The sequence below is a fragment of the Dendronephthya gigantea genome, unplaced genomic scaffold (genome assembly GCF_004324835.1).
Source record: "Dendronephthya gigantea isolate DGI-Jeju-01 unplaced genomic scaffold, DenGig_1.0 000000F, whole genome shotgun sequence".
NCBI lineage: Eukaryota > Metazoa > Cnidaria > Anthozoa > Malacalcyonacea > Nephtheidae > Dendronephthya > Dendronephthya gigantea.
Window position 1 is genome coordinate 7,560,683 of NW_021163010.1, and position 13,619 is coordinate 7,574,301.

The following is a 13,619-nucleotide window of genomic DNA, read 5'->3' on the forward strand; positions in this document are numbered from 1 at the left end:
CACTTGTTCATTCATATTCACATGACTTTTTAAAAATAAATGCAAAAAAGTGAAAAATTGTTGCCCGCTTATTGTCATAACAAAGTAAAGTGGAGTAATAGTGAGTTTTGTTTTTCCTCGAGTTTCAATGTTCCCCAGGGAACATTCAGACTCTTGGGAAAACAAAACTCGCTATTTCCATACATTAAGTGTATATTGTTGTGTATTTTAAATGCGATTCGTTCATCGTTGTCACATGACTTCAAATAAATGCAATGTTTCCTGCCAGGGAAACAAGTGAAAAAATTGTTGCCGCATATTGTCATAACAAAGTGTTTTTTTGAAATGAAATTATTGTGTAACATGCATGTTTTTGTTCCTTTATATGACAAAGTACTTAATGTACACTACCTCGGGAAGGAGTGAGTTTTGTTCTCCCAAGAGTCTGAATGTTTCCCGAGACGAAGTCGATCATATACCTGCCCTGGGTAATGGGTATATATACGTACATGATGATGACACGTCGCAACTGCCGCGCGTAAACAAATACAGTCGGCGGAGATTAAGTACAAATATCACAAGGCAGAAATTTCATACCAACGATGTATTTATTGAACAGAAATTTATTTTCAGGTACACAACGCATCAGTACTAGATGCAGCGCTGAGTCGCTGACGAAACATCTAGTTTGTTTCACCCACATAGGGGCGAGTTTCTCAGACATTAGACTCGTACAAAATTGTTTGTTGTTCCCTCTGAAAAAAAAAAGGAAAGCATATCGAAAAGACGAAGGATACTGTAACATTCTGTAGTATTGTCAATTAGGCCTAGGTTATACCAAAAAAATATTAAGCATGTTCATGTTTAGCTCACTATATAAGAACGATCTTCTCGGTAACGATGAATCAATTTCAACCAATCAATTGACGATAATCAATTGCGCGGTGCGTATAGTTTACCTCACAAGAAGTTGGTTGGTTGTGGATTTTTAAAGTAGGTCCTTGTTACGAACTATTGTCAAATTAAAGCCTTTACTTTTGATCATTTCGGGGCATCAACAATGACCGATTTCAATACAGAAATGAAGACAAATTTACAACCGGACTATTTCTTATCGGTTATAAAAAAAGGTTCGTTCACGACAATTACGATTAATGGAACTAGGCTTTAGGAACAGTTAACCTTCGTGCATTTCAGAAGTGCAACAAGCGCTTAAAGTTGGTCTTACAAAAGAAGAAAAGACACTTTTTCGGTTAATACCTTTAGTTTTAGATATTCTTCAAAGCGGTCCCGTTCTTCTTCATTAAGCTCAAGCGTATTCTTTGCAAGGTAACGGTTAATAATTTTCTTCAGTCTGTCTTTACGGCTTTCAAAGTTCTAAAGCGAAAACATAACTTTTTAGATTCTGATTTCTGTCATCATTTGAACTTCTTCTGATTATGCATGAATGCATGAAAAAAGTCGTATCACACGTTATGACGTTAGAACATGACGATTTCACACATGGCTATTAGCCAATCAGTGGCTGTGTTTTAATTGAAATAAATGATAAAAAAATTATTGAATGAGTTACCTTTTGGTGGTACCAATGAAAATTAAAGCAGATCAACATGCGAATTAAAATGATTCAATGCTACGATACAACACATTTTAGGGCACAAACACGCGGTACGAATTCATAATGGGCTTATTCTTACAACATTTTGGAAGGGAGGAATAACTTCGTTACGGAAAATTATAAAAAGTTCTTAAATTTAATGCAATATTTAATTTTACCTGATTCAGTTCTATTCTTTCTGGTATCTGCTTTTGTTCCTGGTGAAAATATAACAGACATGCGCGTGTTATTTTTTCAAATATATTTCCTGCTGATGATCCACGAAAGATGTATAGGCCAATCATGTTGCTAGAAGATTATAATTAAGAGCCCATTTTTCCGGTCCGGTCAGAATTCTCGCTTTTTAGCTACTTTAAAATTTCTTCCTTTGCATTTTATATTATTATGATGGTAAACATCTACGTACGAGTTAAGTAACTCGATAGCATTAACAGCGAATGAGTGAAATGAAATGTATAATAATATATTTTAATAATATTATTCCAAATTCTACAACTTACAAAACAATGTTGTGAAAATAATTTAATAATTATAGTCAATAAAGTTCTGTAAATTGTATTTTTGTTCTTAATTGTTAATTGCAGAAGAGTAATCCAATTAGTAAAAGAACGAATTAAGTCGTGCAATAAACGCCAATTGCAATTTGCAAATTCATGCTTGCGGTAAAAAATAAAACATATTTTTCAGCTATAAAAAACAGATTCTTATTCTATCCATATCCTTGCCTAAAAATATACTGAGCATGCATATTCACACAGACCAGAGACCACAGTAGAGCTAGTATTTGTAGTTGGCCAATATGGTCGGATCAATTTTTATCAAACAATGTTTAGCAATAATACATACCTCATTATTCCTACAGTATTTTTTGAAAATTATAAATGGAAGCTGGAGAATATTGTACGGTGGAGGTAGCAAATACTCGCTATCATCTTCCTTGTATGTGAATTCTAACCACATAGCCGCTCTACTCATCTTCCATTTCATATCATCTTTATCATTCTAAAAAGCGGTATTATTATAATAAGAGCAGACAAGTTACACCTGGAAAGCATTATGGAATATCACGCAACGAATCTTTATGCCTTCTATGTGAGGAACTCGCATTGTCTGATTGTCATGAGCAGAGCCGATGTGGAGAACAAACTTGAAATCTATACTTTAATTTTTTTACTACATGCCACTAAATTAAAACATTCTTCTTCTTTAATCTTTTGACTTACCGCAACGTATTCGAATGAATTGTTCATCATCGCGATGAGCATATTGATCCCAACAAGAACCGCAATGATGAGGTATATCGCGAACAAAACCTTACCAACTTTACTTGTGATTTCAAACTTTGGATGGGTCGAGTCGAATTTTTCAATATTGGTTTGGTCAAACAATGCCCAAAACATCACACGCCAAGCATTCCCGAACCTGAATACAACCGTGTCAAATTATGTTAAAATGATTTTCACTTTGCAAAAATTACGTACAGGTTGGAATTATTTGTGATTGGCGACAGCCCACTAGATTGAAAAGCACTGAAACTTCAGTAAGCAATATGGTTACCGTCCAAAAAGATGAAGGATTCCCAACATGTTAAAATTTCGGCACTTTCGGTAAAAATTAAAAACAGTCGTGAAATCTACCCTAAACTTTACCCAATATATATAACGTTCCGAATTCAAACAATTTCATTGGTCAAGAGACAAAAAGCCATAATGCCAGTAATCAGTAAAATGTGCAGATATCGAGCAGAATATATGTTTGCAACAAAAATCTATACGTTTTATTCAGTTTCAGAGTATTTACCTTCCAAGCACGGCTTCTTCTCGATATGCCGTACTGTTGTTGTCAAGGTACGCATCTTCCAAACTGTGATTATACGAGTAAAGATTTCGCACACCGAGTGTGAACGCAAAAAAAATTCCCAAGAAAATCGTCAGAAATTTTAAAATGTCTTTCGCCATACGTAATGTTGAAAGCTGTAACGGTCCAAAAACGGCGTTCACTTGAGCCAAGCTACCCAAATAAACAATGCTTATTACTGCGGAGATTGAGAAAATGCCGTTGGCAGTTAGTAGAATATTATGGCCTGCAATATTCATGGATGACTTGAGATTTCTTGCTGCCCATCCCCCAATTGCTGATGAACCAATTAACCAGAACAATCCGGAGATAAGGAAGCCGCACAACATTACTATGAGGACCCAGTTCCACCATTTCTTGAAATAGGAGCGGCAGTCTTCCTTGCTTTGCAGCATTTTAAGACCTTCTTGTAAACACATTGTCAGAACAAAAGCGTAAATCAAAATTTCTGTGAAAGTAAAGAAATACACGACGCTTTTATGTATCCTCGAGGAGGGTGAATAAAAAATATTTCATAGAATATTTCGTGAATAGTAGATATACGTAAATCATGCGATGGCTATTAATATACAACATAATACAATAATTATAGGATTAATACAACGGGAAGTATTTGAAAATTTTGCTGAAATTAGACGAGCAACCAGGCGACTCCAATTTGGAAAATTCCCAAACATCACAAGTATACTATTAATCCGTAATTCTCATGTGATCGTTTAGCGCATAATTTAATGCATGTACAATTTTTTTGGCAAAACATAGCCCTGCTAGACTATTAACCAATATTTTTTTACTATTTGCTTTTTTATCATTGGCAGTATCTTTGTTACCTTTCTGGCTTTATTACTACTTCCTTTCGCTGTTTGTTTCGTATGCAGATATCTTTCCGCCATTTTGTTTATTTAAGAAAAATAATTGTACTACCGCAGTATACAACTGACTTTAAAAAACTTTAATTTAATCGACCAATCAGCATCCAGTAATTTTATCATGCTAAGAATAAGTATTCTAACGATTTTTAGTTATTTTGATACTAACCAGTTTCACTTGGCTCGTGGCTGTCTCGTAACGACGAGTGAACCAGTAAGGCGACAAAAACACAAAATTGAGAAACATGACTGAGGAAATAGCCAAAAGGCGACTTCATGTAATGCGATATGCGGCACTTAGGAAAAAAGAGAAACGCGAATGCGAACAACGGAAAGGTTAGGGAATACAAAAAGTAACCAGGTAGTCCAAACAGAAATGATTTTGCTGGAAAATCTGCGTAGACTATCTTGCATAACAGCTGTTGAGTGTGACGATGTGCAACAAACTATATAAAATTAAAAGCAGAAAGTAGATTAATTCAGTTCTTGACTTGAATAAATATGCGAACTATTATGATTATGAATGATGACCATTTTAATCTCAGGATACTATATGGTAGCGTCTTTGCAATTATATGTTTTATTACACTCATTTTGAAATCAATGGTGTTTCTTTCAATCTGATTGGTTAAAAATAGTGTGATTAATTCCCAAATCGCACTATTTTTGAGCTCTAATCACATCATTTATAAGCCAATAGGATTGAAGCTCTGCACCATAATAACCAATCAGATTTAGTATTTCAGTGCAACTGTCCAATCAAACTAAGGGGGAAAATGGCACAAAGTTTTATTATTCTGAATTTCTAAATGCCCCGGAAAATTTCTTGACAAAAAAAAAAAGAAAATTACTCGCATTTTACACCGTTTACAGTTCTTTCAGCCAATAAATTGTTTTGAATTTGTTTAATTTTTTGCATGATTTCAAAATGAATATAATAAAGTGGAAATTGCACTTCGTGTCGTGCAATTTTGGTGTGAAATCGAACTTGTGATTATGATTTTGTAAATCACGCTTTTGATTTCACACCAAATTGCACTCCACTCACTGCAATTGCCATTATTTATAAATACTCATATCCCTTACTGATATATCAAGTGGATGGAAATCGCACTTCATGTGCATTCAAATGCCGGAAGAAAGAAAAGCGCACATGCATGATTACATTATCGTTTAGCCGGTTTAGGATATCAGTGTAGCTACATTTCGAAGCTTATTAAGAGGAGATTGTCGTGTATTTTAGCGGGAAAACGTTCAAAACGGAAAATCTTTTTGGCGTACCACTTAAAATTCATTTCTTCTACCTTTATTCTTTAGATTATGTCGTGATCTAGGTTTTGAGCTGTATTTGGGATTGCAAAACACCAAACGACAAGAGTCATTTCAAAATATAATGTGGCTATCAACAATTATGTTATAAATAATGTCAACGCCATTATCACTGAAATGAAACAAAAGTAGCTTCCATTCAAGTGTCATTTTCTTCTCGGCGTATCCCGAGATATCTTTTCATTTTCTCAATGTTTTGAGTTTATACAGTAAACATACTTTTAAATGCTTTTTAGGTTTGCAAAACATTTTAATGTTGAAAATTTTAGTACTGTTGCATGAAGATATATAACTGAGGTTAATTTTGAGCATATATTACGCGACATATAGTCAGAGAAAAATCTTCTCTTAGACATTAATCCAAGACGGTCGCCAATGCTATTATGATCGTGATTGGATTATTCCTGAACAAGGGCCCTACAAGTGTTCTTTTCGCACAAAATTTATGCATGTATAGCTAATCGCCTGCTCGGGGGGGGGGGAACTGTATATAACTGTACATGCCCCGCGTGCATGGGTATCCCCATGGGCAAAAAACTAAGATTTTTTCAAATTATACAGTTCAATGTTACGTATTCTCATGGTTTAAAAAATAGCCTAACTAATCAGTAATGTATACCTTTTTCTTACTCGTATCCCGTTGTGTAAGTATATATGTATTGCTAGCGTTAAAATTGGAAGGACGTCATCTGATACGTGCATACAAACATGCATTGCTGGACATGCACGATTGAGGCCCTGATTATTCCATACCAGAACAGTGTCGGTGCTGGTAGAACTTTTAATTTTTACAGTCTGTGAAAACTTTCATTATTGCCAGAGAAACAAATAGGCATACCACACTTAATCTATCATAGGACAAATATATTTGCGTCAAAACATTGTTTCTTAACGGCAAACGAAGATGTCGTGACCGTAGCCTGCATGATATTAAAAAATCATTTGAATACAAAGAAAATACTATTGTGGACCACATAATCGCTATACTAGCTCTCAAATTTACGGTTCCGTAATAGATAATGTGATTTGTTTTCTTTATATTATAGTGCATGTTTTTACTCCTTTTGAAATTTAGCCCAACTAATCAATGATGTATTTAGCTAGGCTTTGCTTTCTCTCAGTATACCCCGTCGGGTAGGCTTGTATTGGTAACGTTGAAATTGGAATATAAACTATCTATATGTATTTTATTGATATTAGCTATGAAACAACATGCAATTCCTACCCCTTTATGTCCTGCTTCTATCGCTTTCCTCAGGACTTTAACTTTCTCTCTGTGAGCATGGGTTGTATTAACGCGGTCATAGCCGAAAAGAGCCCCAACTTCATCATCGCTCTTGCATATATCCAATAAGTCAACAGTGAACGTCTTTGCCTTTTTGGAATATTCTTTCAATTCAGCATTTATCTCCTTGTTTTTGTTTCTCAACTTTCTGATATCGTTTGTCAACTTGAAAGCTTCGTATAAAGGCTCGTCCTTTTCGGCCATTTGCTTGGCGCTTGTCAGTTCTTCGCATTTATCTAGCAAGGCCACGCAACGATCGATTCTCGGTATGTTCTCGCAACATTCTTTTTCGCAATTAATATCATGAAGTAAGCAATCAGAAACTCGATCTTTGTCATTTGCGCGATTGACGCAAAGCATTTTGTAGTGTTACGATGAAAGTTATCAACCCGTTATGGCAGAGTATGTCACTAAAATGTACATTGGGAGCTCTCCAAAACTTTTATTACTGTCTTTTACACTTATTATGTCAAAATTGGTATCCCTTGACGTCATATGAAATAAAGGCCCTTTGACAATCGTGGAGCCCAAAACTTCCGATCATAACAGTGGAAAATTCTGTTCCTACCTCTTGCAGTTCTACAAATCAGCGGGAACAGTCGATATCTTGGCACAGAGAACGATGTTATCCGTTATAAAATAAATAATGATGCATTCACACTTCTTCAATCGAAGCTCGGCTTGCGTAAGATATTGTTCGTTGAGATTAGACATTTAAAATAAAGAAATGCAGGACCGCATTACTAACTTTCAAAACACTTGAATTTGTAAACAGGCCACTTGAAAAACTTAATTAATGGGAACTAAAAATCTTCCTGCATTACAAATGCAAACGTCTTTATCGCGGTTAATCATTTCTCTAAGTCAGCGCAAACGTCGAATTGCATTACAAAATCGTTACAAAAGTGAAAGGCCTGCTTCCAACGGTGTATGTAGGCGGGTATTCTATATACCAAACTGTTCGTAATAATGGATATAATTTTGTTATCATGGTTAATTTGCTCCGTGCACGATGTCGTGTATGCATGAATTCAATTATAATGGTCAAGCCTCTTTGTCTAAGGCATCTGATATGTCAGTTTGACCTCCTTTGTTAGATCGATAGACATCACGAAACTCTTTAGCCCCATTTTATCTATGCTCGGCCTTTGTTTTGGTAGTCTGAACACTAATAAAATAGGGTACAGGTACCATTTTAGCCGTGCCGTGCCAATAAATCGAGTGTAGTGTAAACGGGCCTTTTATATTTATGCATACACATGCATGTAACTGAAAAGCCAGGAAATTCATTACATTATCACTGTATAAACTATACATAATGCAGCATCATAATGGAATTTAATATAATAATATAAATATACTGTATGACTAGGGTGTGTTCCTAGGACTGACTAGATGACTAGTGTTAACTGGATTACAAGGTTTTTCCAGGTTACCAGCGTTTACTAGATTAGCAATGCAAGATTCTCTAGATTGCTAGGGTTTGTCAGTTCAATTAAAGCAGGTTAACCAGGATCACCATGGGCGATATAGCAGGTTGCCAGGTTAGCGTTGTTGAAGGATTAATTGCCTTGTGCGATATGCCCAGTAGCTGTTCGCGTGTCACTAGGTCAAATATTTTACTAGGTCGACAGGTCAGTAAGGACGCTATAAGTTTAAGTACTCAAAGTATTCAACAAGTATTTTAAGCAAATATCATATATATAATTAATCTACGCGGCTATTGGAGAACAAGTGTCAAACAAGATACGTAAATTGATACGGTAGTCCCCCGCTTACTCGAATTCGCTTAACTCGGACACCTCACTAACTCGAACTAAAACTTATTCCCCTTGGATTTGGTAATGTTCTTCATAGTAATTTGCAATTCCGCTTAACTCGAACTTGCTCACTCGAACTCCTTGCTAATTCGAATAAATCTTAATTTCCCTTGGTCGAATATATCCGGTTAACTCGAACTTTGCCTTTGGTTTCGAAAAATGTGAGAAGATATCATTTTGACAACTGGAAACTATAATGTTCGCCAATACACCGCGTATACATTACTATAGAAACTATCGAAATAACAACAATTTAACCGGTGTATAATTGCATAAATGATTATAAATCTTAAAAGATTATCTGTAGTGCCACGATCGTTATTGATCTAGCTTTTTCAGTTCTTTTTGTAACATCTTTACATATTAACTTCAATTAACTTTAATGTCCTGTTAATTTTTATGGTGTCGCTGATTAAAGAATCAGTATTTCATTATTATATCAAGCAGGATTTTTGCTGCGGAGCGAGCGAGCCTGAAGCGAGCGAGCGTAGCAGCAGTCTAATTTGTGTAGAAAGGGGGTTCTGAACTAAATTTTATTTAGCGCAAGGAATTGTGGTCGTGCGCGTTTTTTATGCGCAAAACACAAATTTTAAACTCGCTCATATCCATGTACTTTTTGATTTCGACGGACAGGATCTTCAAATTTTGTCAAATATTAAAGCTTCTGATCTATTTTGACTATTCAAGGTAAGATATTTTGTCTTTCGTTCATATGTTACGTTTACAGTTGATTACAAATTTAACTTCTATATATTTATGAAACGCTAAAAGCATATACAATCGATCGCAGCTAAATTCATACTGTTTATATACGATACACTATATATACAATATACACTATCCAATGTGCTAACGGCTAATTCGCTTTGCTTGAGCAGTTGAGCCGTCAGTGCTGTGAAGCAAATCAAGTCTTACATACAGAAGTCTTTTTATCCATTGGCATTTGTATTCTTTTGCTTATTTCCATATTTTGCATCAAGTGATGTTTCAAGTATGCGGCTTGACGCTTGCGAGTCGTGTTAACATGACACAGTCACAGATAAAATATGCAATTGATCGTCTAAATTGCCTGACTGAATTATTCAGATTCGTGCAATGTTTGACCTATTTTATTTTAAAGCATAGGTATATGTTTTTATTCCTATTTTATAATGAGCTAGACGCCTAAATATTTTTGTTATTTAGTGCTTTTACCGGATATTCACGTGGTTTCTGATTACACGTCTTCTCGAGCGCGTTCAAAGTTCAAAATCAAAGTATCAAATGATGTTTTGTCACTCTTCACATGAAGCCAAACATTTACGTGGACTCATACAACAAGACAAATAACATATTTTAAAAACAAATATCCATGTTAAACATATGCGCTACTGCTTAGGGCCTGTATTTTCGCTAGGCGGAATTTTGCCCGAACAATATTTTCCGCGCGGAAACTGGAAAGTACAATGCTGTCAACTTTGTTGCAGTGGAAAATGTCGCTACGCGCGCAAAATTCTGCGTAATATTACTATTATTCTTAACACTCCTGTTGTGATTCGTATATTAAAATATTTTGAAAACTAGCTGCTTCTAAAGACTTTGACTTGAACGAGCCGCAACTCGTATCTCTATCCAACATCGTAGAAATTGGTATTTATGACATTGAAAAATGGCTATTTTCAGACGATTCGTTTTTGCCGACTGCAATCTACAAATCCTTTGGGCAGCAAATACTTTGTTGAACATATATCTTTTTGCTTAACAAATTTACTCGCGAAATCATAATATAAACCAGCAGCCTATTTTAAAACAATTTCGAGATAAAAGTTAGAACTTGAACAGTTGAACTACACAACGATGTTTTTCATACGAACTACATTACATAGCATATATTGACCTATAATGACGTCATTGCCAGTGTTCTCCCTAACAGGTATAAATTCATGTACAGCCCAGCGAGTGAACGCTTAATAGAGGTTCACTTTAGGTGTTTTAAACCTGCTATTGCTATTAGTTAAAGCGGATTTAGTTTACTAATATTTCATATAACAATTTACTTGGACCCTAAAATGCTCGCAGCAATCCCTACCTTGCAGGTAACCTAGTTTAAGAAATAAACGCATGAACTGCGGTAATCCAATATACGTAATTATTATATACACAGGCGCCAGATATGAGGTATGCTGCAATTTCATTGGTTGGCTACTAGTCAGATATTAGTTCATATCTGTCTAGTAGAGAAAGTAAACAAAGTGGCCGAAAGATTTGGGGAGTTGAGTGAAATAGAAATCCAAGCTTTAGTTGATAATAGCACACCAAAACGCACCGAAAGGACGACAAAGTTTGTGTGTGTCACTCTCGTCGTATATGGCCGATAGGCAACTCGGCGCTACGTGCCTCGTCGGCTTTCAGCTCTTATACGACTCGAGTTCGCAGAATAACTGTTAAATATAGACGTAACATAACACCAACCCCGGTTAACTCGAACAGTTTTTCTTTCCCTTTGGGAGTTCGAGTTAGCGGGGAAATACTGTAGTTGCCTATTATAGCGGATTCCGTTTGACTGCAGCAACAACAAGCGTTCGCAACGCGTGTTGGTTCGTTTAATATATGACATTTGAAATGCCACATGCACTGTTTCCAAGGAATAGGCGGCGCGTTCCATTTGTGCTTTGACATAGTTGAAGTGTTGTTGAAAGAAAATGCTTTAAAAAAAGTACTTGTGTTAAAAGAAAGTGCTTTCCCATGACTGTGGGATCGCCCTTTCGTATCGGTATGACTATCCACATTTTAAAATACCGCAAGCGTTTTGATTATGTTTATATGCAAAAATGCGCGCCAAAACCTTGTGACATTTCAAAACGACCCAACATGCGTTGTGAACGCTTGTTATTTTGCAGTTAACCGGAATCCGCTCTATGTATTCTTCATCGTTTCGACGACGGCCTTGTTTAGGAAGTTTAGCATTACCAGAAATTCAGGACATTAATTATCATAATGCCAGGATTTCACAATCAAAGATGGCTGCCTAGTTATAATAGACTTATGTAAGGCACGAGACAAAATTTGAAATTAAAGCAACTGCTATCTTACATATTGCAAATGCGGACTTCGATTCATAATTTTATATTACCTTTAACAGGTTCCCCAGTAATGTCATTTCAGCAACAAACGTTACTAACCATTATATTGCAAGTATATATAATGGTTAGTTGCTCAAATTAAAGCCAAGCGTGAGGTTCGAATTAGATAAAATGTTTATTTGTGCAAAAAGACATGAGAATAAAAGTGGTCTACACTGATGAATATTACAAAGGTGCATGTTTTCCGGATATTCTCATATACACCTTTGCTTCCATTCATAGTATGTATCAATCAGTCATATAGCATATATTTATCAAACCAGTTGTATTTTTTAACTGAATATTCCTCCGTGTTTAAATACTTTGTATTGTATTCTATAGTCCTTTTGGGCTGCATGGGTTTGCAGCTTATGCACCCGATATTGTGGTAGGTTAGTAGTGTCTCTACCGCGTTGTTAATCTAGCTTCAACGCTTTCAACAGCCTTTTTTAACTGTATAACTGGGTGCCCCCCCCCCCCTCCATCATTCAGCGGAAAACGAAAGAATTATGTAAAGTATACCTATAAACTTGAACCTTCCTTGAAAAATCCTTTGCTAGGCCTTTATCAAATACGTCAGTAGAGCTACATGGTTGGTTTACTGTAGTGTTCATTCTTTTCATTTTCTTATTATTATTCTGCGTCAAATTATATTAAACATAATTATATATGCCAAAAATGTGTTTCTCTCAAACAGAAGTAGCAAATAAAATAGACGTACTGCAGCTAGCATTATATCTTAGTTGTTCTTTAACAATTTTATCTCAATTTTAGCTGACGTTTTCTTTAGGAATTACACCACAAAATAAGTTTCTAGACTAATTACGAAACTCTTCTCTAAACTCACCGAGACACAATCACTAGTAGTACGCTAATAGAGCCGCTTTTTTAAACTCACTGAGACACAGTCACTAATAGTATACGCTATTAGCCGCTTTTAGTCAAAATATCTCATCATTCTCATGAACAAAGCACGCCATGACAAAACTGAAAAAAGTTTTATCATAATTTTAAAAGTTGTGTGAACAAGATTGGAAAATTTTGTATACTGAATGGAACACCGACTCATATCAACAACAAATTTTCGCCATAATAACTTTCCTCAGGTAGACATAGCTTGCGCCTACTTTGCATACATACTGATTGATGATTTAAAAAAATTGACAGAACAATAATTAATGATTCCGAAATCGATCCTCATTGAGTCAAATGACAGGCAGACTTTTATGGTGAAAACCAGTGAAAACCTAGCCGTATGTATAATATATGATATTTGCAGCGTCAGAAGGTTGGTTTCTGTTTTTTAGGATACTTTTTATGTAAAGGAATTGGTTTTATCAAGCAGGTAAGTTTTTTAATGAAATAATCTATCTTTCGTCGACGAAATTAAATCCTCGTGTTCCGGAATGTTGATCAAATTGGATCGTACAAGGATATTTTTTATTAGTACAAGCAGGAAGTTAGAACATTCAAGCTGTAATATTGCGTGAACAATGTTTTCATGAAAGTATCACAAGTTGTGAATATACTATAGAGATAAAGTTGATTATTGAACAACACCCCAAGACTAGCACTCATGCCCCCTTGTCCTACGCATTAATAACCGCGCTAGTTAACAGTAAAGAACTAAAAGACTATCATTCTCACAAGGTAATAATCATGAACTGAGAATTGTTGGAAGATTTGTAATTATCTATACGTTCATGTCAATCGCTTTCGTGGCATTTTTTAGGCTTGAGTAACTGCCTGGGTAACTCACAA

The 13,619-nt window shown here is 35.5% G+C and overlaps 1 protein-coding gene across 1 annotated transcript in view; it reads right to left on the reverse strand.

The window, feature by feature from the left end:
• Positions 1–7,440, reverse strand: part of LOC114521651 — a 32,742-nt gene extending 25,302 nt beyond the window's left edge. Inside the window, exons 1-5 of the mRNA XM_028542154.1 lie at positions 6,878–7,440; positions 4,493–4,769; positions 3,398–3,902; positions 2,821–3,019; positions 2,553–2,599 (exon numbers count right to left, since the gene is read on the reverse strand). Of these exons, the coding sequence (XP_028397955.1) occupies positions 2,553–2,599; positions 2,821–3,019; positions 3,398–3,902; positions 4,493–4,769; positions 6,878–7,297 (1,448 nt within the window). The 5' untranslated portion in view covers positions 7,298–7,440. The remainder of the gene's footprint in view (positions 1–2,552; positions 2,600–2,820; positions 3,020–3,397; positions 3,903–4,492; positions 4,770–6,877) is intronic.
• Between the last annotated feature and the right edge of the window lie 6,179 nt (positions 7,441–13,619).